This window comes from Ornithorhynchus anatinus, chromosome X1 (genome assembly GCF_004115215.2).
Source record: "Ornithorhynchus anatinus isolate Pmale09 chromosome X1, mOrnAna1.pri.v4, whole genome shotgun sequence".
NCBI lineage: Eukaryota > Metazoa > Chordata > Mammalia > Monotremata > Ornithorhynchidae > Ornithorhynchus > Ornithorhynchus anatinus.
In genome coordinates, this window is record NC_041749.1 from 18,669,232 (window position 1) to 18,695,496 (window position 26,265).

Here is a 26,265-nt window from a genome sequence, read left to right on the forward strand (position 1 = left end):
CTACATTAGCTGCCTCTGCTCTGTCTCTTTTTTATATTTTATTTCATGTAGCCGTGAGGGTGTTTCCGAGAGAGAATAACCAGACTGTGTGTGTGATTATGTGTGTGCATGGAAAGAGAGGCAGAAGAGGAGTTGTGTCAGCTGTTTTTACTTGCGAATTAGGGTGTTTGTAAAACGCATTTATGCTGCCTCGTAGGTCCCTACTTTGTTGACTCTTGTTAGAGGCTCGGTGGAATCGTTGCTTAGCCCCACTAGGACTAAAATGGGGCTCAGTATTAATCAGCGGTATTTACTGAGCACTTACTGTGTGCAGAGCACTGTACTAAGCTCTTGGGAGAGTACATTAAAGCAGAGTTGATGATCCTGCCATGTTCCCTGCCCACAGTCTGGAAGCGTTAATAATAATAATAATAATAATTGTGTTATTCGCTAAACTTTTCACTATGTACCAAGAATTGTAGTAGGTGGTGGATACAAGCTTGTCATATTGGAAACAGTCCCTATCTTATAAGGGGCTTGCAGTCTAGGTAGGCGGGAGAGCGGGTATTGAGTCCCCATTTTACAGATGAGGAAATAGAGACAGAGAAAAGTTGAGTGACTAGCCCAAGGTCACACAGCAGGCAAGGGTTGGAAGTGGGATTTCTTGCTTTCCCTTGTTCTGCTGTAGCCCAGAAGCACCGTGGCTTAGAGGAAAGAGCACAGGCTTGGGAGTCAGAGGTCGTGGGTTCTAATCCCAGCTCCGCCACTTGTCAGCTGTGTGACTTTGGGCAAGTCACTTCACTTCTCTGGGCCTCAGTTCCCTCATCTATAAAATGGGGATTTAAGACTGTGAGCCCCATGTGGGACAACCTAATTACCTTGTATCTATCCCAGCGCTTAGAACAGTGCTTGGCTTATAGTAAGCACTTAACAAATACCATCATCATCATTATCATTATTATTATTATTCCTCCCTCCCCCTCTCCCGAGACCTATTGTGAATGCGTGAACGTGTGTGTGTGTATATCTGTGAGTGTGAGGGTGTCTCTGAGTGTGTGTATAGGCGCACACACACACACACACAAATGAAGACAATTTTTTTTATGAAAAGAAAAATAACTTCGAATTAGGAAGAATAGAAGAATAACCCAGGTGACAATCAGGTATTTTCACTTGTCCACCTTATTAATAATCAGAAAAGAACAGACAAGTGTCAGTATTTGAAAATGAGTTCCTTAAAGTGTTCTGGAATACACTCATTTGCCACGTATAACAGACGCGAACGCCTTTAATAGCTGAAGGAATTAAACTTAATACTCTTCGTTAATGCTTGACCGGTGGTTTTGGTTTTTTGTTTCCAAAACTAGGCATCTGACAGTGAAGCGTTCTCAGACTGGGACAGCGAAGCCGATCTGTTTAGTGAACCTTCTGTTCTTTCCTCCAAAAGTGAAGCGGAAGCCCCCCCTGAAGTCAGCATCAGTCAGCTTCTTTCCAACGAGAAAGACATGATAGCAGGTAGGAGAAAAGGAAAATGATAATAATAATAATAATAATGGTATTTGTTAAACGCTTACTATGTGCCAAGCACATTTCTAAGCACTGGGGTAGACACAAGGTAATCGGGTTGTCCCACATGGGGCTCACGGTTTTAAACAGATGAGGTAACTGAGACACAGAGAAGTTAAGGGACTTGCCCAAAGTCACACAGCTGACAAGTGGCAGAGCCTGGATTAGAACCCATGATCTCTGACTCCCAAACCCGGTCTCTTTCCACTAAGCCACGCTGCTTCTCACGGTTGAAACGAGCCTTTTAAAATGCTGAGTAGAATAGGAGAATTTGCCGTGTAGATTTGGGAGTCGTGTACTACATTTAATTCCAACCCGAGGGAAATCCTCCAATTCCTCCAAAGGAATTGATAAAAATGGGCAGACGCTTGTGATTCTGCTTGGCATCCGTTGCTCTCATTCCGGCCATTTTCTTCCATCTGGTGCTATTTGCAGCCTTGGGCCCTGGACGTGCTGCAGTGATTGGATTAGATCCCCCTCCTCTGCCTCGGACCACCCCCTTAGGGCAGTTCTTGGGGATCCAGCACCCAACTGGAATTTCTGGACTATGGCTGACGTGTTTCACGGTGGATTCATGCCGCGTCAGCCAGGGTTTTGCATCCGTGGCCTGGAATCCCATAGTAGTTAGTTACTTTAAATTGTATACTCTAAATTACTTGTTTGTATAAATGTCAGTCTCCCCCTCTAGACCGCAGGGAACACAGTAAGTGCTCAGTAAATGCCATTGATTGGAATGAGCAGAATTTGACCCAATTGGTCCTAGTCTCCGTGTTCATTAAGCCATATTTATTGAGTGCTTACGGTGTGCGGAGCAGTCCCCTTTAGCCACTGCATCTTGCTTCTTCCCTTTGGCTGTCAGTAAGAGCGCTGTAGGTGAAGCAGCACGGTGTAGTCGATAGAGCACGGGCCTGGGAGTCAGAAGGGTATGGGTTCTAATCCCGGCTCTGCCACTTGTCTGTGTGACCTTGAGCAACTCGCTTCTCTTTGCTTCAGTTACCTCATCTGTCAAATGGGGATTGAGACTGTGAGCTCCACGTGGGATGGGGACTGTGTCTAACCTGACTTACTTGTATCCACCCCAACGCTTAGTACTGGCACATAGTGAGCGCCTAACAAGGGCCACAGTCATTATTAATATTAACTCTGCACACCAAATGCGTGAGGAGAGGATCAGTGCCACAGCGATGGGGTTTATTCCCTTGAGTTATGTCCCTCTCCCACCACGTCAGGATCTAACACCCTGGGAGAATGGAAGAGATGAAAGGGGGGAATCGCTGGGAGAGGGGCTAGCTGGGTAAATGACGTTTTTCCATTCCTTCCCCACCCCCCCGCTCCTCCCACTCTCCGAGTGTCGTGCAGTGCCACAATCTCCCCCCAGATCACACCTGTGTGGTATTCGATTTTCCTTTTCCGAAGCCCCTCGGATAAGGTACGGTCCCTGTTGTCCGGGCCTCGTGCTATGAGGAGAATGCAAAAAAGCCAGATTTTCTCTACTTTTCCCATAACCATACGGGGCTCCCTCGATGTTATTAGAAGGAGGACCGCATATAGTTGTGCGAAAGTGAAAATAATCCTACCAAATGGTTGAAAAGGTTTTCGGCGAATGCAGATTCTTGGGTAATTAGATTGTGTATCACGTTCCTAATTCAGCGATTTCTAGTGGAATTACTACCAGTGTAGAAATGGAAAATGCAAGCTGGCTGTAAAATGTCCGTCGGGGGAACAGGGACGGAATAATTTCAATAGAAATGGAGGTCGGTTGTATTATCGTGGGGAGATTTAATAATACCTGCGACCTAACTGAAATTAGATAAAATGAAGAGAGTTTTCGACGAGCCCAGTAAAGATTGAAGTGAAAGAGAGGAGGGGGAGGAGAGTTAGGAAGGAGGAGAACGGGTGACTTCTCTCCTCACGTCTGCTAATTCTGTTGTGTTGTACTCTCCCAAGTGTTTAGTACAGTGCCCTGCACAATCAATACTAGTGATTGATTGATTAGGAGAGTAGCCATGGCCCCAGTAGTTAGCCCAGGATCGGACATCTCAACCGGGGCTGCCCCCTTTCCTCAACCATTTTGTAAAATCTGCTAAAGAACGTAGGGGGTCCAGGTACCACCATTTCTGCGCTAACACGTGTTTCCTTCCAGAATCGGGTTAGAAGGCGATGGGAGGGAAGGGGAGCGGAGCCGCCACATGCCCCGGTGGGGAATCGGCTGAAAGACCCCGGGGGCGATCGCGTCACCCAGCGCCTGGGGCCCTCGTCATCGCTCGAGGCCCCGGTGGGCCGCGCAGCGTCGTCGTGGCGGGGGCGGGAGCCCAGAGAGGCGGGACCACAGAGCCAGAGCCCTGGGAAGCAGAGGGTGGCTGTGTCGCAACTGCCCATAGCTCGTGCCAGACCCTTTAAATAATTAAACGCCTTTGTGTTTTCTATAAATGGGCCTCGGGCGCCAGGGGCCAGGTCGGTTGGCCGATGGAACCGGGCCCAGAGGGGTCACGTGTCCCTCCCGCCACAGCCACGTGATCCCGGGAGTTCCAGGCTCCGGTGCCGTGGAAATGGTTGGGACGTATGAGCCGGGCTTTGGGGCCGCACCGACCGATTCGTAATAATAATCATTATTATTATGATGATGACATTTGTGAAGCACTTACTACGTGCCAGGCACTGTACTAAGCACTGGGGTGGATACAAGCAAATCGGGTTGGACGCAGTCCGTGTCCCACATGGGGCTGAGGCCCGGAGAAGTGAAGCGACTTGCCGAAGGTCTCACGGCAGACAAGTGGCAGAGCAGGGATTAGAACCCAGGTCCTTCTGACTCCCTGGCCCGGGCTCTATCCATTAAACCGTGCCACTTCCCTGCAATCAATCAATCAATCATTCATATTTATTAAGTGCTTACTTATCACCACTTCAAGTAAGGGCTCCACAACCCATTCCCCCCCTTACCACCCCACCACCCCATGCTCTTAAACTTGCACGGAGGAGCAGCGTTGCCTCGTGGATAGAACACGGGCCTTGGAGTCAGAAGGACCTGGGTTCTAATCCTGCCTCTGCCACTCTTCTGCTGTGGGACCTGGGGCAAGTCTCATCACTTCTCTGCGCCTCAGTTACCCCATCTGTAAAAGGGGATTAAAATTGTGAGCCCCAAGTGGGACAAGGGACTGTGTCCAACCTGATTTGCTTGTATCCACCCCAGCGCTTAGAACAGTGCCTGGCACATTGTAAGCGCTTAACAAATACCCGAATTATTATCATTATTAAAACAGCGTTTGACCCGTAGTAAGTGCTTCACAAATGCCATCGGTAGTATCACTTATTTCCCATTGAAAGATTTTTCCGTATTAAAGAGGTTTCCAGAAACACCTACTGTTGTCTTCTGCAGAACTGGCTGATATATATATAAACTGTCTAAAACAGTCAACTATTTCATTAATCAGTATCAGCAGTCTTTTTTGAGTATAGTTTTACGCGAGGCACTGTATGCTAGCCACTTACAAAACCAAAGATTAAAATACATAATCTCTGCCCTCAAGGAAGTTTACAGTATAATGGGGGAGACAGAAGTAATTGAACAAATATACCAAAGTTAAGAGAGATTAGATACGAAGACTTGACGAAAGAAATAATAAATAGAAGGTACAGTAATGTGGCTTAATGGGTAGAAGAACATGGGCCTGAGAGTCAGAAGGACCTGGGTTCTTATTCCAGCTCTGCCACTAACCTGCTGTGTGACTTTGGGCAAGTCACTTCACTTCTCTGGGCCTCAGTTGCTTCATCTGTAAAGTGGGAATTAAGATTGTGATGCCCCCGTGGGACACGGGCTGTGTCCGACCTGATTATCACGTAGCTACGTGCTTTGTACGGCGCCTGGCGCATTGTAAGCGCTTAATAGATACCATTAAAAGTAGGAAGTGACCGAGTGGGATGGCATAAATACGAAGTGTCGAATGTTACTCAGGGAATGCCTTATAAAGGAGGTGATTTTTGTAAGGAGATCTGTGATTTTTAAGAGAACTTTGAAAGAAAGGAAGACTATAAATTAGCGTTCCGGTTTGTGAGTGAGACATTATGCTTGGCGGAGAGCAAAATTCAGTTAGAAGATTTGCTTGGGAGGAGCGAGGGAGATGAGTTTGGGAGGGGCTAGGTAAATGTGAGCAAGCCCATGTGTGGATCTTAGCAAGAAAAAGGATTTATCTAAACGCTGAAAGTAAAGTGAACAAAGTAGCATGCACCTCAAGGCCTTCTTTTGGATTAATTTCAAATGGCAAGAAGATTGCAGGCATTTAGTGATGATAATGTTGGTATTTATTAAGTGCTTACTATGTGCAGAGCGCTGTTCTAAGCGCTGGGGCAGATACAGGGTAATCAGGTTGTCCCACGTGAGGCTCACAGTCTTAATCCCCATTTTCCAGATGAGGGAACTGAGGCACAAGAGAAGTTAAGTGACTTGCCCACAGTCACACAGCTGACAGGTGGCAGAGCCGGGATTCGAACCCATGACCTCCGGCTCGCAAGCCCGGGCTCTTTCCACTGAGCCACGCTGCTTCTCATGTATCTGTCTCCCAAGTCCACGTGTCTTCTAGAGTTATTTTAGGATAGTGCTAACGGTGAATGCCTCGCTTTTACGGAAGCAGTGGGTTTACGTGGAACTAAGATATAACTGCGTGTTTAGCCGCTCTGATTACGGTGCCTCTAAATCTCTCGAGTTATACCCCCATCCCAGTAGGTGGCATAAAAACCCAGTCGTATTACAAGTTACAGATCTGATAGTTCCTTCTGCCCTCATGGTTTTCTGCCTTTTATTCTCTGAAGATAGATCGGCAACCATTTCAGAAGGAGACTGGAAACACAGTGAAATATTTCTTGGGGATGTGTATGCAGTAGATGAAGTCATTTTGGCCGAGCATGACGGAACCCGTATCTTCCTCCTGACTCCACCCTCAATCGGCTTGCGGGTGGACCTTAAATGAAGATGTTGCGAACATTTCTAGAATTGCCTTGTTTCAGCTGTACAATACACAGCTTTTTGACTTGTAGCCCAGTCAATCAATCGATCAGATGTATTTACCGAGGATTTACTATGTGCAGAGCACGGTACTAAGAGCTTAAGAGAGTTCAGGACAACGGAATTAGCAGACAAACGCCCTGCCCAGAACAAGCTTACAGTCTAGAGGGGAAAACAGGCATTAATATGAATAAATAATTTATCATATGTAATTTAAAGATATATATCTTTATAAGATATATAAAGATATATATATAAATGTATATATAGATCTTTAAATATATATATAAAAGATGTATATATATATAAAGATTAGATATATCCTTAAAGGTATATATAAAAAGATATATATCTTTAAATTATACGTGATAAATTACTGATTTATTCATATTAATGCCTATGTATATATATGTGTGTGTATATATGTATATATATATATATATATGCTGTGGGATTAGTGGGGCCGAATATCAAATGTCCAAAAGTCATAGATCCAAGTGCACAGATGATGCAAAAGGGAGAGCGAGCTGAGGAATAATAATCATAATAATGTTGGTATTTGTTAAGCGCTTACTATGTGCAGAGCACTGTTCTAAGCGCTGGGGGAGATACAGGGTGATCAGGTTGTCCCTCGTGAGGCTCACAGTCTTAATCCCCATTTTACAGATGAGGTAACTGAGGCACAGAGAAGTGAAGTGACTTGCCCATAGTCACACAGCTGCCAAGTGGCCGAGCCGGAATTCGAGCCTATGACCTCCGGCTCCCAAGCCCGGCATCTTTCCACTGAGCCACACTGCAAAGCGGGCTTAATCAGGGAAGGCCTCTTGGAGGAGATGTGGCCTTAATAATGCTTTGAGGGTAGAGAGAGTGGTGGTCTGGTGGATTTGGAGGGAGAGGGAGTTTCAGGCTAGGGGGAGGACCTGGGAAGGGGATCGGCGGTGAGGTAGACGAGATCGGGGGCGCTCTGTGTAAGCGGGCGCTAGAGGAGCGGAGTCTGCGTTCCGGGCTGCGGGAGGAGACCGGTGAGGTGAGGTAGGGTGGGGTGAGTTGAATGAGTGCTTTAAAACCAATGCTGAGGAGTTTCTGTTTGACACGGAGGTGGTTGGGCAACCACTGGAGGTTCTCGAAGATTGGGGAGACGTGGACTGAACGTTTTCATTGGAAAATGGATCCGTGCAGCAGAGTGAAGTACGGACTGGAGCGGGGAGAGACCGCGGGCCGGAAAATAGAGAAGGAGGCAGATGCGGTAGTTTAGACGTTCCCTTTGCAGGAAACGTGCTCCACCCCCTTCCCCACCCCACAGCACTTGTGTCTATTTCTACGCATTTTTATTCTATTTATTCTATTAATAGTGTGCATATTTCCGTAATTCCATTTGTCTGATTTGATGCTGTCGATGCCTGTCTACTTGTTTTGTTTCGTTGACTGCCTCCCCCTTCTAGACTGTGAGCCTGTTGTTGGGCAGGGATTGTCTCTATCTGTTGCCCAATTGTACTTTTCCAAGCGCTTAGTACAGTGCTCTGCACACAGTAAGTGCTCAATAAATACGATTAAATGAATGAATGGATAGCAACTCTGTCATACTGTACTCTTCCAAGTGCTTAATTCAGCACGCTGCACACAGTAAGCTCAATATACATGATCGATTGATAGCTCTGGAGGCATGGGTGGAGGTAAGGAGGTTCTGGGAATCAGTCAATCCGTGGTACGTATTGAGCGCTTACTTAGTGCAGAACATTGTACTAAGCACTTGGGAGAGTACAGTACGACAGAGTTGGACGACACGTGCCCTGCCCACAACAGAAATGGGGAAATGATTTTAAAAGCCACGTAAGGGGAGAAAAATGGGTGGAAAGATTAAAGAATGACGTGGGGAAGAACGGGAGAGGCAGGGAGTGAAGTGGTTGCCTAATTACCAGACAGAGTCACCGGGAAGCAGCAACATGGCCCTTTCACTTCCCATGAAATCAATCAATCAATTGTATTTATTGAGCGCTTAATGAAATGGAGTCTATCAGCGTGAATACAAATTCATCAATGGAATAGAAGGGGAAATAGGTTTTGTGGAGCACCCGCTGGCACAAGGCACTGTACTAAGCACTTGAGAAATACCAAATAAAGAAACGACAAGTTCCGTGCCCATAAGGAGTTTCCACTCTAATGGGGGAGACAGACATAAAAATATTTACAAATTGAGAAGTCAGAATAGTTGAATGTGCAGTTGAATAAACAAGTATGGATTAGTGCTGAGGATGGAGGTAGATAAGTACCTGAGTGCTGGAGATGGCCGAAGGGTTTTTATTAGAAGTAGTAATAATGATAATGATGTGGTTTGTGTAAAGCACTTACTATGTGCCAAACACTGTAATAATAATTTTGGTATTTGTTAAGCGCTTACTATGTGCAGAGCAATAATAATAATGTTGATATTTGTTAAGCGCTTACTATGTGCAGAGCACTGTTCTAAGCGCTGGGGTAGATACAGGGTAATCAGGTTGTCCCACGTGAGGCTCACAGTTAATCCCCATTTTACAGATGTGGGAACTGAGGCACAGAGAAGTGAAGTGACTTGCCCACAGTCACGCAGCTGACAAGTGGCAGAGCCAGGTTTCGAACCCATGACCTCTGACTCCCAAGCCCAGGCTGTTTCCACTGAGCCACGCTGCTTCTGTACTAAGCACTGGGGTAGATACAAGATCATCGGGACCCACATGAGGCTCTCAGCCTAACTAAATAGGAGAACAGGCTGTAGACTTTAAGCTCGTCTAGACTATAAGCGTACAGGGAATGTGTCTCTTTATTGCTGTATTGTACTCCCAAACACTCAATACAGTCCTCTGCATACAATAAGCACTCAATAAATAAAATTAAATGAATGAACAGGCACTGGATCCGCATTTTGCAGATGAGACAAATGAGAGGCACAGAGAAGTGACTTACCCAAGGTCACACAGCAGACAAGTGGCAGAGCCGGGATTAGAACCCACGACCTTCTGACTCCCAGGCCTGGACTCTTTCTTCTAGGCCGCACTGCTTCTCTAAAATATTACAGAGGAGGCCCTAAGGAGATTAATAATAATAATAATAATGGTATTTGTTAAGTGCTTAGTATGTGCCAAGCACTGATCCAAGCACTGAAGTAGATACAAGGTAATCAGGTTGTCCCACGTGGGGCTCACATTCTTAATGCCCATTTTACAGATGAGGGATCTGAGGCCCAGAGAAGTGAAGTGACTTGCCCAAAGTCACACAGCTGACAAATGGCGGAGCCGAGATTAGAACCCACAACCTCTGACTCCCCAGCCCGGGCTCTTTCCACTGAGCCACACCTCTTCTCCCCTCCAACTTGGGTGGCTGGAAGTCAAGCGGGGAAGAACTTGATGGAGAAACTGGGATTTCTGGAGGGCTTTGAGTATAAGGGAGGGCTGAAGGCTATCAGATTTGAGGAAGAAGAAGGGAGCTCCGAGCTGGGCAAATAGCATGAGCGAGGGAATGGAGGTGGTGAAGTCGAGAGCAAGCAAATGTTAGAAAGATAGTGTGGGAGGAGCAAAGAGGGCCAGTCGGGGACCAGCGGGTGAATCGAGCGGATGTGTAGGTTGGGGTGGAGAGCCTGGGTACGTGGGAAGCCGGTAGAAAATTGGAGGAGTGGAGAGGACGTGCGCTGAGCGAAGCTTTGAGAAGATGATTCAGGCAACAGCGAATAATATATATCGAAGCCGGGGGAGGGTCTGGAGGCAAGGAGGCTAATAGACTGGACCAGCTGCAGTAAGACCAGAATATTTTCCAGGGTGGGAGCTATTTGGATGAAGAGGAAGAGACTGACACGGAAGATGTTACGGAGGGAAAACCAACAGGATTGGCAGTAGATTGAATTTAAGAGTTGACAGCGAAGAGTCGGGGATGACACCAGGGTCTCAGGGTTCCGAGACGGGAGAAGAGGAGGAGGAGGAGGAGGAGTCTCTCCCCCGATTAGACTGTAAGCCCGTCGAAGGGCAGGGACTGTCTCTATCTGTTACATTCATTCCAAGCGCTTAGTACAGTGCTGTGCACATAGTGCTCAATAAATACTGTTGAATGAATGAATGAACGAATGAGTGGTTCGGTGGACGAGGGGTGGCCGAAGAGGAACCAGCGAGCAAAACGAGAAGGTGCTGCCAGAGGAAATAGGAGAATCGGGTAGTAAAGAGTCAGAAAAACTGAGGCGTGGGGGAGTTTCGAGGAGCACGGAGTGATCCACCAGGGTCAGTGGCAGCAGAGAGGTCAAGAAGAATCAGGATACACTCATTCAATCGTATTTATTGAGCGTTTCCTGTGGGCAGAGCACTGTACTAAGCGCTTTGGAAAAAAGAGGAGGGAGAGGTCATCTATGGTCTTTGCCACAAAGTGAGGAAGACGGCGTAGTCCATTTGAACCGTATAAGCTTACGTGATGAGCATGCGGTGAGAGGCACATTAAATTGATTGTGTATACAGTTCTCGGGAATTTTGGTAAAAATGGAGAAACCGATCTTTAGAATCGACACCCCATTTATACTACTGTTCCTAGGAGAAAAGTGATTCCGCCTGAAGCATTTCAATTAATGATGCAGTTCTCAGTAACCAATTGCGCTGTAAATCAGAGGACTGACTGCCTGTACTTATTTATTGGTATGCCCAGTGAAGAGCTGGGTTCTAAGCTCTCGGAAGGAACGGAAAGAGATAAAACACACGTTCCCGGCCCTCAGGGAGTTTACAATTGAATGTTAAAGTTGTTTACAAGTAATGGGAGCCTGAGGAGTTACAGTAAATAGAGCAGGGTGAAATATCGGAATGAATAATTAAATATATTGCTTCTCTAGCGACAGTATCCTACAGATCTTTGGGGGGTTTTTTTCTTTATCGAGCAGTGGCATTTACGAGGGCTTACTATGTGCAGAACACTGTACTAAGCTCTTGGGAGAGTACAGTACACCAGAATTAGCAGAAATGTGTCCTGCCCATAGCGAGCATGCAGTCTAGAGGATAAGCTTACAGTCTTTATGGAGTTTAGAGTCTCTCCCTTTTTCTTTTTAGACTGTGAGCCTCGTGAGAGGCAGGGACCGTGTCTTACTCTCAACTGTGTATTCTTACCCTGCGCTTAATACGGTGCTGTGCACACAGTAAGTGCTTAAAAATACTATTATTATCACTATTACGATTACTTCATGAAGTGCTAAGGATAGGTTAAATATGCAAGTGCTAAGGATTGCTATGGCTTGGGTGTTGAGAATTATCAGAGCAGGCTTCCTGAGCTCCATGTGGTCAGGGAGCAAGTTTACCAACTCTGTTACTGTGTATTCCCCCAAGCACTTAGAACAGTGCTCTACACACAGTAAGAGCCCAATAAATACCATTGATTAGTTGATGGAGGGCCTTGAAGGTCTTTAAAGATGGGGAGGGCTGAGGGTGGTGGTAGACACGGTTGACTTTTTTTATTACAGTTTTAAAGGGAGAGGAGCGTCTTATGTATAGGAATGAAGACAGGTAAGTAATTCATTCAATAGTATTTATTGAGCACTTACTATGGGCAGAGCACTGTACTAAGCGCTTGGAATGTACACAAATCGGTGACAGATACAGGCTCTGACGTAATGTTCTTTTGCAGGTCATATTGGGATTTTTTTTGACCAGAAAGTGATGAAATGGCCTCAGATTTGCAATTGAGCTTTTGTATTGTTACAGTGTCTCCATTTATCAGATTTTTATTGTTTTGTTTTCCTTAATTTATAACCAGTGTTTTAGCCAAGAGCTATCTCTATAACCAATTCTAATTCTCAACAGAGTATTCTCTCCCAGTGCTTAGTTCAGGCCTCTGAATTCAGTAAGCACCTAATAAATGCTATTACCGTTACTACCGTCAAGGCTTTTAATTCATCTGTATGTTTGAAAAAACAGTAAATGGACTAAAATAAGGCAGAATGTTGCAGTGGAATGGGCAGTTTTGGTTGAAGTAATCATTTTACATAGAACATTTTATTTTATAATAGACTACATTCAATTGAGAACCACAGCTGGTATATTCAGGGGGAGCAGCGTGGCTCAGTGCAAAGAGCCCGGGCTTGGGAGTCAGGGGTCATGGGTTCGAATCCCGGCTCTGCCACTTGGCAGCTGTGTGACTGTGGGCAAGTCACTTAACTTCCCTGGGCCTCATCTGTAAAATGGGGATGAAGACTGTGAGCCTCACGTGGGACAACCTGATGACCCTGTATCTACCCCAGCGCTTAGAACAGTGCTCGGCACATAGTAAGTGCTTAACAAATACTAATAAATACTAACATTAGACTAAGCACTTCTGCACCACCTAGATAGTTATTCAGTTTATATAACCTCCGCTTTTTGTGCGCACTCATCTACACACCCATTTCCCCTCTCTTTTATCTGCAAATTATTTTGGGTGTCTTCCCTGCTAAACTGTAAGGTCCTCAAGGGCAGAAATTGTGTGTTATCTCACCCTGTTGCACTTTCCCATCAGTTGGCCTTTAGAATTGCTTGATCAATCAAGTGCTTAGTATATTCTCTGCACACACGTGCTCAATGCATACCATCGATCGATCAACCAGTGGTATTAACTGAAACGCTTACTGTGTGCAGAGCGTTGTATTCATTGATTCAGTAGTATTTATTGAGCGCTTACTATGTGCAGAGCAGTGTACTAAGCACTTGGAATGTACAGTTCGGCAACAGATGTACTAAGCGCTTAGTACAGTGCTCTGTACTGTATTAAATTATTTATATATTTGAAAGCGTATTGTTTTCCCTTTGTGTTCTACATGCCAAAAAAAAAAATCATTGTTCCCTGAAGACTTTTCTCTTGGTCATCTTTTCCAGTCCTGTAATAATCTTGTCCTCCAAAACGTTTCCAAATCACCCTCTTCCTCCCTGTAAATTGTGTAGCTCTGAAATGGACCCAGAAGAGCCACGTCTAGGGCGCGGTGACATGGAAGGCTTATTTTTATGGTTCCTGGCTTCCGTAATCCTATTTCTGCACCACAGTACCGTGAGACTGCCCCTTTAGAGCAGCATTATTAAATCGTTGACTAGCACTCAGGAAGAACTACCTGAGGCATCTTGCAAGGCAGATCGCACCAAAGGGATCCTCAAAACAACTGACTAATGTGGTCGGAGAAGACGCGGCAACTGCCGAGATGGTAGGCTGGCAACCGCCTGCTAGTCTGCGACTCTACACGATAGCATCAGCGCTACACGATAGCATCAGCATTGCGCTGTGACCACGGGCCGTAAACGGGTATCGAACGTAAAATTCTCGCACGCGCGCGCTTTGAAGTGGGTTGGACCCCCTGCCCACTTGCTTGTTCATTCAGTCGTATTTATTAAGGGCTTACTGGGTGCAGAGCACTGTACTAAGAATTCACCACCCCAGCGAGAACACGACAGGCGGGGATGAAAGAATGCAAATGGCACTGGGCAAATCACTAGCACTGTAATCAATTCCTTCATTCAGGTTCTCGTCAGTTGTATTTATTGAGCGCTTACTTTGTGCAGAGCACTGTGGAAGTGCATGGGAGGATACAATAGAACAATAAACAGACACATTCCCTGCCTACAATGAGCTTACAGTCCAGAAGCCCTTAGACTAGTCTGAGGCCCATATGTTGTTTATGATGGGAGACCATCGCACCATCTATATTCTGATCTCTAGAACTGTTTTATCTATAAGTGAAACAATGCTATTTGGGACAATATTAACCACGTTCTGCAACAAAGCACTGATGCGCGTCTTCTCTCGTCGGTCAAAACAAAACATTTTTTTTTTCCTTGTGTTTTCAACCACTGAAGAAACGGCATCTATCTGTTCTGGATCGGTTGATGGAGTTTATTATTCACGTCAGAAGAAAAAGGGAATGGTGAAGATGACTCTTCCAGTGACACTGGCTTTCTGCTATATGTCATTACTTTGGCAGAGAGAAACAATCACCCTCTCAGATCTCTTAAGGTAAAATCAATCCCGAGTAAACACTTGTTATTGATGATTGTCAGCACTAATTAGGGGGTAGCTAGTACCAGCCGTGCTGATCTGCATAGGATTGGAAGGTGGTGGGGAAGGGCTAAGTTCTCATTTTAACTCTGACACTTGATACCTTCTGGGCAAGTCCCTTAATCTCCCCTGCCTTGGTTTCTTTATTTATGTAGTAGAGATAATAATACTTACCTCATAAGGGTGTTGAGAAAATTAGCTAATGGGCATGAAGTGCTTTGAAGATGAAAAGTGCCATTTAAGTGCTAAGTATTATTATTAAGTATTATTAATTCCTCAGAGAAAAGACAAACAGCTGGGCTTCAAATCGGGTACCCGATTATTAGTAGTCATACTTTGTGTTAAGGGCTAAAACATGGGTTATCTTCGTGTCTGGTGCAAAATGAGCTTTTAAAATAATAATATTTGGGAAAACCTGTTATGCAATCGATCATGCTTTCTTTTTTTTTTTCCCCAGTAAGCCCTAGAGACTTTTTGTTGGATGAACAGATTTTCAAGCTATATATTGGAATGCCCCAAATAGGAATTGAATGACAGGCCCACTTTGGGGGAATGTTGGAATATTTCCCATTTCCTTTTCTGTCTCCTTGAATTAGCTTGCTAAATTTTCCTCTCGAAAGCTGCGATTGGGTCTGATGATATTACAGCTTCCTCTGAGGGATGTGTTTCATTATTAGACGAAGTCCAGTATAAAATAAAGTGAAGAGCAGAGATCATTTTATTTATATTTTAAATCTCAAATGATAATGGTAAAGAAAGAGGTTCCGAATCTGCAAGCGAGCATTCCTCTCCACCCTCCCCTCTGCTTTCTGCTGAGCCGACTACACATCCTTGAATGCTGCGGCTGCTACTGTAAAATCGTAATCCTGAAAGAAATTTACAGTTGAACCAGAGTCAGTTTGAGTTCAGGGAGTAGTTAAAATAGAAAGAAAGAAAATCATACTTCAAGAACATAGCTACTTTCCGTCGAATCCCACTGTCTCTTCAAAAAGGTTGTGTTAGTGCCGCGGGTATGGACTCAATGAAATGAATGCTGACAAAAAAACCCTCACGATAGCAAATGCAGGTTTAGAGAAGCAGTATGGACCGGCAGATAGAGCACAGGCCTGGGAGTCAGAAGGACCTGGGTTCTAATCCCGACTCTGCCATCTTTCTGCTGTGTGACCTTGGGCAAGTCGCTTCACTGGGCCTCAGTGACCTCATCTGAAAATGGGGATTAAGACTGTGAGCCCCACGTAGGACAACCTGATCACCTTGTATCTACCCTAGCGCTTAGAACGGTGCTTGGCACATAGCACGCACTTAAATATAATAATAATGTTGACTGTGAGCCCCAGGTGGGACAGGGACTATGTCATTCGTCGCAGTGCCCAACACAAGGTAAGCGCTTAACAAATGCCACAGTTATTATCGTTGTTATTATTTTCACAACGACAGACTTTGGAGTCACCTGAATAAATCCATGATCTGTGGCCCCGCTGTGGATCCAGTGGATAGAACACTGCTCTGGGAATCCCAAGTCCTGTGTTCCAGTCCCGGTTCTGCTTGGGGCTGGCTCAAGTGGGCAGTGTGTCGCCCCCGTCTACCGACGGGGCTAGTTGCTCGCTGCCGTCCGGGCCCCAGCGAGAATATGACTACCAGGGTTGAGGAAGCGCATGGTGTCCTGAGCGATCCACTTGCCGCGCCAGCCATCCCTCTGCCAAGTCCCGGTTCTGAGGCTCAACTGTCATCCCTCCATCAAATGCAGGATTTGCCTCACTTCATTCTTTTTTAAACGCAGGCTTGTCGAAGATGGTCATATTCCGTACATGAACGCTTTCCTGAATTTTCCAGAGGAGATGAAATTATATGGCTGTGACATCAAGATCTTTGTTATAGAGGTAATTTTTCTTTTGCTTTCAGTCAATCAGTGATATTTATTGAGTGCTTGCTATGTGCCGAGCACTGTACAAAGCGCTTGGGAGAGTATCCTACAACAGAATTAGCAGACATGTTCCCCGTCCATAATATGCTTAGGTATTTTACCTCCAGCATTCATTCAGAAGTATATTTTGAGCCCCGAGGGATAATAAATGTATTTCCAGGGCCACAGGAACTCCCAATCTAAAACAGGGGGGAAGGAGGGTTGTGATGGGCAATGGAGAAAAGATTGAGAAGCAGCGTGGCGTGGTGGAAAGAGCCCGGGCTTGGGAGTCAGAGGTCACGGGTTCTAATCCCGGCTCTGCTGCTTGTCAGCTGTGTGACTTTGGGCAAGTCTCTTCACTTCTCTGGGCCTCAGTGACCTCATCTGTAAAAATGGAGATTAAGACGGTGAGCCCCACGTGGGACAACCTGATCACCTTGTATCTGCCCCCCCTGCGCTTAGAACAGTGCTTTGCACATAGTAAGCGCTTAACAGATGCCATCGTCATTATTATTATTATTATTGAAGTGGTAAGTAGGAAGCAATATAAGAATACAAGTACGGGAGTGACTACAGAGGGTTGCAGAGCACTGCAACTAAAGTAGCTGTTTTCAGGCTTCTTCCCATTTCAGATAAGGCTCTCCGGAGTCCAACGTTCACAAGAGCCGCAGCCTTCCAGATGTTCTAAAGTTTGGGTAGACAGTCAGCTTCTCCCTACCCTGCTCCAAAAAAACCAGGCTGCCTGAACCCCCTGGATGCCTTGGGGGTCAGGGGTGGCCCGAGGGAGGGCAGGGACTCAGGGGATTCAATGGTGGCTAGAGAGCGTGCTCGGGAAATTACCTGGCAAAGGGATGGGAGAGACAATGTGCTCTCTTGATCCAGCCGCCCTCGCTGGATGGCATTTTTTTTTAATGGTATTTACTAAGAATTTACCATATGCCAAGCACCGTTCTAAGCATTGGGGCAGATACAAGGTAATCAGGTTGGACACAGTCCATGTCCCAAATGGAGCTCACAGTCTTCATTTTCCAGATGAGTTAACTGAGGCCCAGAAAACTGAAGTTATTATCACTATTATTATGATGATATTTGCTAAGCACTTACCATGTGCCAAGCACTGTTTTAAGCACTAGGGTAGATACAAGGTAATCAGGTTGTCCCACGTGGGGTTCGCAGTCTTAATCTCCATTTTACAGATGAGGTAACTGAGTCCCAGAGAAGAGAAGTGGCTCGCAGAGAGACACACAGCAGACAAGTGGCAGAGCCGGGATTAGAACCCACGTCCCCTGGCTCCCAAGCCCGTGCTCTACCCACTAGGCCACCCTGCTTTCAGAGGCAGCAGCAGGCCATGCGGCTGAGGGCTGCCCAGACAGCTGGGGCAGCGGGGTGCGTGACTGGAGTGTCCGCCGCGATGGAGACACGCCAGCCGTTCCGTGCGTGGTGCTATTTTGAATAATCTTCCCTGCAGCTTTTGGACATAATGTCGGGGGAGATACTCACATTGAATCCTGGGGTGCCTCACCAGTTAATACAGACAATCAGTCGTATTTATTGAGTGCGTCCCGTGTGTTCAGAGGACTCTGCAATGAGATTACAGTCTAGAGGGAGAGACAGACATTAATATAAAAAAATTAACTACGGATAAGGACATAAGTGCTGGGGTGAATAATGGGTGCAAATCCAAGCACGAGGACGACGCAGAAGGGAGTGAGAAGAGGAAATGAGGGTTTAGTCGGGGAACTCTAAATTTTACCTGTTGCGGGTGTTTGGAATCGACCCCCAAATAAAAGTCCCCCAAAGAAATTTGAAAGGAAAAAAAATAAGAGAATATGTGGCCCTTCCCTCTTGTCTCAGTAAATTACGACGTTTAGCGATCGGGTACTTCTGTATATTGTCTTATAATGTTCACATTGGGAACATTTGACAGAAATTATCCACATTCCCCGTACACAGTATATTCAGCTAACTTGGTGCTCGTCCACATTCTGAAAGCTTGGAAGATCCATTTACTTAAATGGTCATTCATAAGGTAAACACAAATGTCCTTGGTAAATATGACCTCTTAAATATACCTCTTAATTTAAACTCTCTTTAAAGTTGTTGCCGTAAAATAAAGGTACGCCATTAAAATGGTGATGGGTGCATGAATTCGGTATTGTGTGACTTGAGGAAAAGTCATTTTGTTTTGTAAATCTGCTGTCGAGTTTTGTGTAATGAAATCAGTGAGAGTGTTGGTCTCAGGAGCGGCCAATTACCCTGAAGGAAAATGCTGAATATAAATTTTCGTGGAATATGTAGAAAGGCTTGTGCAAGGGTTGTGATATCGAGTATTTTATTAAAACTAGGAATTGATTGTGCAAGTAATCCAACTAAACAAGGCTCCGATCCAGATAGAAGTTTAAAACCACGCTATTCACCTTAATTTTTTTTCCACCTTTCCCGATTAGATCAGGATTGTGGGGTATGTCAGAAAAGATTTGGGAAACCCTTTAATTTCAAGGAGTATGCCTTTTACACTGCCTAGCCAAACGAACAACATCTTATTTTCAAGTAGAATACGGCGACTTAGACACTCCTAATGTTGAGCCTTGCCTGATTCGAAATGCCAGGGCAGGACCTGGCCCAAACCGAGCCCCGCAATTAAGGGCCCGGTCCCAGTTTGAAACCTAGCCAGGCCCAGCAGGACTTGACCCAATTTGTTTTATGGCAAGAAAAAAATTCCAGGAACAAGCAACAAGCCTTGCAATTAACTCCACCTCCACCCCAAGACCTGAAAAGAAATCAGGTGGTATACAAGTAAGAATCGGTAAACACGTACAACCCCAATACTGTCTTTTTTCCAAGAGGTGGATGTTTGCAATTTCTCAAGCGCCTCACCTGTTTGACCTCACCTCCCTCCACCTCCGCTGACCTTTGGAGACTTCGACATCCAAGTTTATAATCCTCCAGGCACATCTCTCACTTTCAACCAGTCGGTTTCTCCAACCTCCAGCTTCGCTCTCCTCCAACTCGACTCCTCCAAGAGGCCTTCCCCGACTGAGCCCTCATTTGCTCTTCTCCCACTCCCTTCTGCGTCGCCTTTGTGCTAGAATTCGCACCCTTTCTTCACCCCCTCCTTCAGCCCCAGAGCACTTATGTGTATATTAGTAATTTCAGTTATTTATATGAATGTTTGCCTCCTCCTCTAGACGGTAAGCTCGCTGTGGACAGGGAACGTTTCTGTCATGTCTGTTATATTGTACTCCCCCGCGGGCTTAGTACAGTGCCCTTCACATAGTAAGCGCTCAATAAGTAACTCATCTCCAAGAGGCCTTCCCCGACTAAGCCATCATTTGCTCTTGTCCCATTCCCTTCTGCGTCGCCCCTGCGCTAGAATTCGCACCTCTTATTCACCCCTCCTTCAGCCCCATAGCACTTGATTACATGTTAGTAATTTCAGTTATTTATTTGTATTAATGTCTGTCTCCCCCTCTAGACTGTAAGCTCAATTCTGCTAGATTGTAACTTCACGGTTACCAAACGCTGCTCCACCCCTGATTTCACAGGATTCTATACTTCGTAGCTCCAGCCTTGAATTCCTTTCAGACTACATCCTCCTAAGACACATTTTGCCCAGACTTCTGCTTCCTCTAAGAAATCTAGTCTCCTAACTATCTCCTGGGATCCCAAACTCTGTTCCCGCCTTCGCTAGTGGCCCTGTCTTTTGTAAATTTGAACCCCTTCCCAAATCCCCCTTTCCCTCGAATGTCCGGCTCTCTCCCATTCCTCTTTTCCCATCATCCTTTGGCTTGGGATCTCACCCAACATCTACTGTACTAGTACAACAGAGGGTTGTTGGTGGAAATTCCCAAACCACACTAAATTCTGCCTCTGCAAATTTACCCTTTTATGTTTTGACTCATCCCTTTCACTGGCAAAACAGTATGATTAGTCCTCCCTCATTGGCTTCCTTGCCCATTATCCTCTCTGGCCATTCCAGGTCTTCAGCTCTCTTCTGTCGCCTCCAGCTTCTCCACCTCCTCCTCACTAACTCCAAGGCCTAAATAAATATTGCAGCAAGAGAGAGACCATCAGATATGGCAGGAGGGAGAATAGGTTATATAGTCCTGATTCTGAGCCTGTCTCCCCTTCTCGGTTTCTTTTGCTGCAACTTCTTCCTCTTTTCACCTTCTAATATGGCTGTCGCTCTGGTGAATACTGGGTTACCTCTCTCTTTGCATTCACGCCCTTGGCGAGTTATTGGTCTCATTGGGCTTCTTCTAAGCAAACGATCCCTAAATCTATATCTCAGGGATCTCTCCCCTGCTCTACCATTGTGTATTTCCTCGTACATGTAGGGCATTGCCATCCCAGTAACTCTTACTGGCAACTTAAACTTAATGACTAAGAATGAATTCCTCCTACTCTCTCCTAGCCTTCTCCCTTTCGCTGGCAACCACACACCACCATCTCTCCTGTCCTACAAGTTCCCAATTTGGGTGACATCTTGGTCACCTCTCCCCACCGTCCTTCCTCCCCACCCCCATATTCAGTATATCTCTTAAGCCCTGCTTCCATGACTGTGCCCAGCCTCTCCTCTCTTCTGTGTGTTTTACAGCGTGGCTCAGTGGAAAGAGCACGGGCTTGGGGGCCCAGAGGTCATGGGTTCGAATCCCTGCTCTGCCACCTGTCAGCTGTGTGACTGTGGTCAAGTCACTTCACTTCTCTGGGCCTCAGTTCCCCCATCTGTAAAATGGGGATTAAGACTGGGAGCCCCACGTGGAACAACCTGATTCCCCTGTGTCTACCCCAGCGCTTAGAACAGTGCTCTGGACAGAGTAAGCGCTTAACAAATACCAACATTATTATTTACGTCATCTGCTGTGGAAAACGTCCTTCTAAGATGTTGATCAGAGCACATCGCTGCTCGATTCAAAAACCTTCAGTGGTTCCCCGTTGTGTGATGCAAATCAAAAGTCGCGGAACATTAGTTTCAAGGTTCTTCATCAGCTGGTACCTAAGGCCCTCTTCTACTCATCCAGCTTGTCCTCCCAACTCTTCCTAAGCAAATGGTCTAGTCCTCTAGGCCCTAAGCTGGAAGCTTATTATGGTCAGGGAATGTGATTGCTGTTCTGTTGCATTGTACTCTCCCAGATGCTTAGTACGGTGCCCTACACGTAGCAAGTGCTCAATAAATACCATTGACTGATTAATAATAATTATGGTATTTGTGAAGCGCTTATTATGTGCCAAGCACTGTTGTAAGCACTGGGGTAGATACAAGGTCATCATGTTGTCCCACGTGGGGCTCACAGTCTTAATCCCCATTTTACAGATGAGGTCACTGAGGCACGGAGAAGTGCCGTGTGCCCAAGGTCACACAGCAGACAGGTGGCGGAACCGGGATTAGAATCCACGTCCTCCGACTCCCGAGCCCGAGCTCTTGCCACTAAGCCACGCTAATTAATCATCCTCGCACTGAACTCTCCCCCTTCCAGCTGATCACTTATGCCATTTCCCCTGTTTGAATTGCCCTCCCCGCTCAGTTTTGCCAAATCACACTCCTCTTCTCCTTTAGGACCCGTTTTAAAAAATCACTCCTCTATGAAGCCTTCCTTAATTAATCCCCCTACCATCTTGGTCATGCCGTCTTCACCTGCCACATCTCTCAACCTTCGGTGTCCCACCTTACATAGCTTATCAGTTTATCTGTGCAAGCTGAGAGACAATCCTGAGCTGTAAACAAAACTTCTAACACCAGTCAATTTGGTGGGCCCGATTTTATCCTTGACTGGAAGCGTACATGTGGAGGTGTGAGAAGATTCCGTCCCAGAAGGGGAAGTAAAATGGTACACAAGTGCTCTGAGAATAACAAATGCAGGGGAAAGTCTTACCCTGTGGAACTGCTTGTCTGTTCCTAAGCCTGAGAGCCCCATGTGGGACATGGACTGTGCCCAATCCAACTGACTTGGGTCTATCTCAGTGCTTAGTACAGTGCCTGGCACGGATTAAGCGCTTTAACAAATGCCATAAGAAGAGAAAGAAAAAAGTTCCTGATCGATTTCTGATCGCATGCTCTGATAAGAATCTTGCCATTAGTGCATAATCTTCAACCCCCAAGGTCACCGACCCAAAAAATACCCACAACGTGCAGAGCACTGTACCGAGTGCTTAGGGAATTCTGAAAAGGGAGATGTGTAAGTCAGTCCTTTACATTTGCAAGCGCATAGACGCTCATTAACATGTAATGGTCAAGAGGACCGAAGCGCAGAAAAACAGAACAGTAGACAAAAAACATAATAAAGTTTAAACTTCATTATTTCATTGTTAAATATATTCAATGCAAGTACAACCAGCCCGCCATTAAAATGCTCTTATAATGACCCTTTAGAATTTTTTCCAGTAATACTATTGAATTATGATATTTCTAGTTCCTCTAGTACTGTCTCATTGAGTTTATGCACCTCCCTTCCCCTCCTCCTCAATCTTTGAAGTATTTTGACATGAATAGAGTGATTAAAGCCCATTTCAGTTTAAAATTAGATGATGGCAGGTCTATTTATCATAGATAGCAGATCTCTTGAGTATTAGTACAAAATGGCTTTTGCTTCAGGGTGTGAAAGAAAACAGATTATTCAGTATTTGCATAGGGACAAAAAATAGAATTCATAATATATTATCGATGCAAGCATACACTGGTAGGTGATCATCTAATTGTGTGATTTATCATTTTCTTAACTCTTTATATTGTTTGGCCCCTTGGGAGCTTTGGAAATTGCACAGATGCACTTTACATTATTTCTTTTTGGAAAACTATACTTTTCTTTAGCTTTCTTTCCTTGGAACAATTCAGAGCTGTAATGGATTACCACCTTATCCGTAACACTTTACACGATTACTACACAGTGAGCAGTCTGGAGGTTCCATTGCTAAGGAGTGTAGTGGAGGTCTCACGAATGAGGCCATTAAAGATGTTGATTTAGGTTATTTGCTCTGGGGTCCCGTCATCTGTAGATATCGTGTACCTCAGTCCTATTATGTCTTGGTCTAGATAATTGTGTGTTGTCATTTAGATTGGAAACTCCTTATTCATTGAGTACTTACTGTGTGCAGAGCACTGTACTAAATGCTTGGGAGAGTACAGTATAACAATAAACAGACACATTCCCTGCCCACAGCGAGCTCTACTAGTCATTTACTACAGTAGGTAGTATAAGGTATAAGGTAGGCTTGTCGAGTCAATCAAAAATCAAAAACTGAGTTCCTCATTTTCCCTCCCAAGTCCTCTCCAGTTGATAATTCCACCATCCTTCCCATCTCTGATATCTGCACCCTTGGCACTATTATCTTTAATTCCTCCCTCTCTTTCAACCAACCCCCGTATTCCATCTGTCGCCAATTTCTCTCCATTTTTCCTCCGTGACATTTCCAAGATGCGAACCTTCCTCTCCGCTGAAACAGCCACTTATCACTCAACTCATCATCTTTATTGAGTACTTAATGTGTGCAGAACACTGTACTAAGTGCTTAGGAGAGTACAGTCTAACAGATCTGGTAGAAATGTTACCTGCCCAGAGGAGTCTGCAAGTCTGGAGGGGGCGAAGGACATTAAAAGAAATTACAGATATGTATGTAAATGCTGTGGAGCTGAAAAGGGGGTGAATAAAAGGTACAAATTGAAGTGCAAGGGGATGCAGAAAGGAGAGGGAGTAGGGGAAATGAGGGCTTAGTGGAGGAAGACCTCTTGAAGGAGATGTGATTTTAATAAAGACTTGAAGGTGGGAAGTGTGATCGTCTGTCGGATGCGCAGTGGGAGGGAGTTCCAGGCCAGAAGGCTGGATGTGGGCGAGGGGTCATATCCAGGCTTGACTACCGCAGCAGCCTTTGGGCTCTTTCCTTTCAAGGTCATACTTCCCTCAGGTTTGTTTTTCTAAAATATCGTGCTGCACGTCTCCCCACTTCTCCAAGCCTTTCCGCCGTTACCCAATCTCTTCTCCGGCAGAAACACCTGACTGTTGGCTTTAAGGTACTCTCAATCGGCTCTCTTCCGCCTACTTACACACTGCCTTCTCCCACTGGGGCTCAGCAGGCATTCGTCATCTCAAACTCACCCACTCACTGTGCCTCATTCCCGTCTCCTGGCTCTGACTTCTTGCGCCTGCCCTCCCACTTGCCTGGAGCTCTCTCCCGCTTCGGATCCCCCAGACCACAAGGTTTTCCTCATCTTCAGAGCTCTTCTGAAATGACATCTCCTCCCGGAGCCCTTCCCCAATTCCTTTCTGTCCTCCCCAGATTATATCCTGCCAGTTATGAATGTGCATACTCGCACGACTCATATTCGTATTCACTTCCTCCTCTCTCACGATCGTTTTAGTGGCACTCTCTCCCCCTGGATTGAAAGCTTCTCGAGGGCAGGAATCTTGTCCACCAACTCTCTCAAGTGCTTAGTACAGTGTACATTTATGTACTCTCCCAAGTCCTTGTATAGTGCACAGTGTGCGCTCAGTAAATGCTATTGGCTGATTTTTTTTTTTTTACTCCATTACTAAATTTTATCTAAATTTAAAGCTTTTTGGAGAGAATGCTGAAGTGATATCTGAATATATAGGTGATAAAGCACTGTATTAGCCATAAAAAGATTATTTATTGTTTAGCAGGAGTCCGTGTTTCAGGACAGATGGTTTCCAAATCTTATCTCTCATCTAGCCTACAATACATTTTCTTGGGCCTCAGAGACCCCCCACTTGGATGTCATGTCAGCACCTCCAACTTAACATATCCAGGAAAGGCCTTGGAGATTGGGAGAGTGCTGATGATGATGGCTTACTCTGTGCCAAGCACTGTTCTAAGCGCTGGGGTAGATACAAGGTAATCAGGTTGTCCCATATGGGGCTCACAGTCTTAATCCCCATTTTACAGATGAGCTAACTGAGGCACAGAGAAGTGAAGTGACTGGCCCAAAGTCACACAGCTGACAAGTGGCGGAGCCAGGATTAGAACCCAAGCCCTTGCTCTTTCCCCTAAGCCACGCTGCTTCTAGCAGAGTGGTGGTCTGCTAGATGTTTAAGAGTTTTCTACGCAGTTCCTATTGATATCTGTGGAGGAGCTACTGTGAATTTTCACCCCTCCTATTAGTAACAGTACCAGAACCATTCCTGTAGGAGAAATAAAGGCCCGAATACATTTGACGCTTCAGCAGCGAAGTCTAATGTAAGATACAGAACAGAAGAGGCAAATGAATTATTTTGCTTGTCTTTATTATGCAGAACTAAATAGGTAATTAATGGTCAAAAACTTCGGTGACTCATCAGTCACTCCCAGAAAAGTGCTATAATTAGGAAAACTATATACACCCCTACTATTAAAGTGCCAAAGTTCTTTTTCCTTCTGTGTTGTCATTTAAATATTGCACAAATAGTTGCTATTTAGTGGTTCACTTTTTTCAAAAAGACCCTGAGGGAAGGATGATACATACACAAATAATAAGACAATTCTGCAATGGCCACCTGTTCTTAGACAGGGCAGTGCCTGACCTGATTGTCTTGAATCTACCCTGATAACAATAATAATAATAATGTTGGTATTTGTTAAGCACTTACTATGTGCAGAGCACTGTTCTAAGCGCTGGGGTAGACACAGGGAATCAGGTTGTCCCACGTGGGGCTCACAGTCTTAATCCCCATTTTACAGATGAGGTAACTGAGGCCCAGAGAGGTTAAGTGACTTGCCCACAGTCACACAGCTGACAAGTGGCAGAGTAGGGATTCAAACCCATGACCCCTGACTCCAAAGCCCATGCTCTTTCCACTGAGCCACACTTACAGTG

The 26,265-nt window shown here is 45.4% G+C and overlaps 1 protein-coding gene across 3 annotated transcripts in view; it reads left to right on the forward strand.

The window, feature by feature from the left end:
• Window positions 1–26,265, forward strand: part of TAF1B (TATA-box binding protein associated factor, RNA polymerase I subunit B) — a 64,065-nt gene that overhangs the window by 9,455 nt on the left and 28,345 nt on the right. For all 3 annotated transcript variants that reach the window (XM_029051808.2, XM_029051809.2, XM_029051811.2), the window contains 3 exons: window positions 1,347–1,494; window positions 14,359–14,515; window positions 16,338–16,437. In XM_029051808.2, the coding sequence (XP_028907641.1) occupies window positions 1,347–1,494; window positions 14,359–14,515; window positions 16,338–16,437 (405 nt within the window). The remainder of the gene's footprint in view (window positions 1–1,346; window positions 1,495–14,358; window positions 14,516–16,337; window positions 16,438–26,265) is intronic.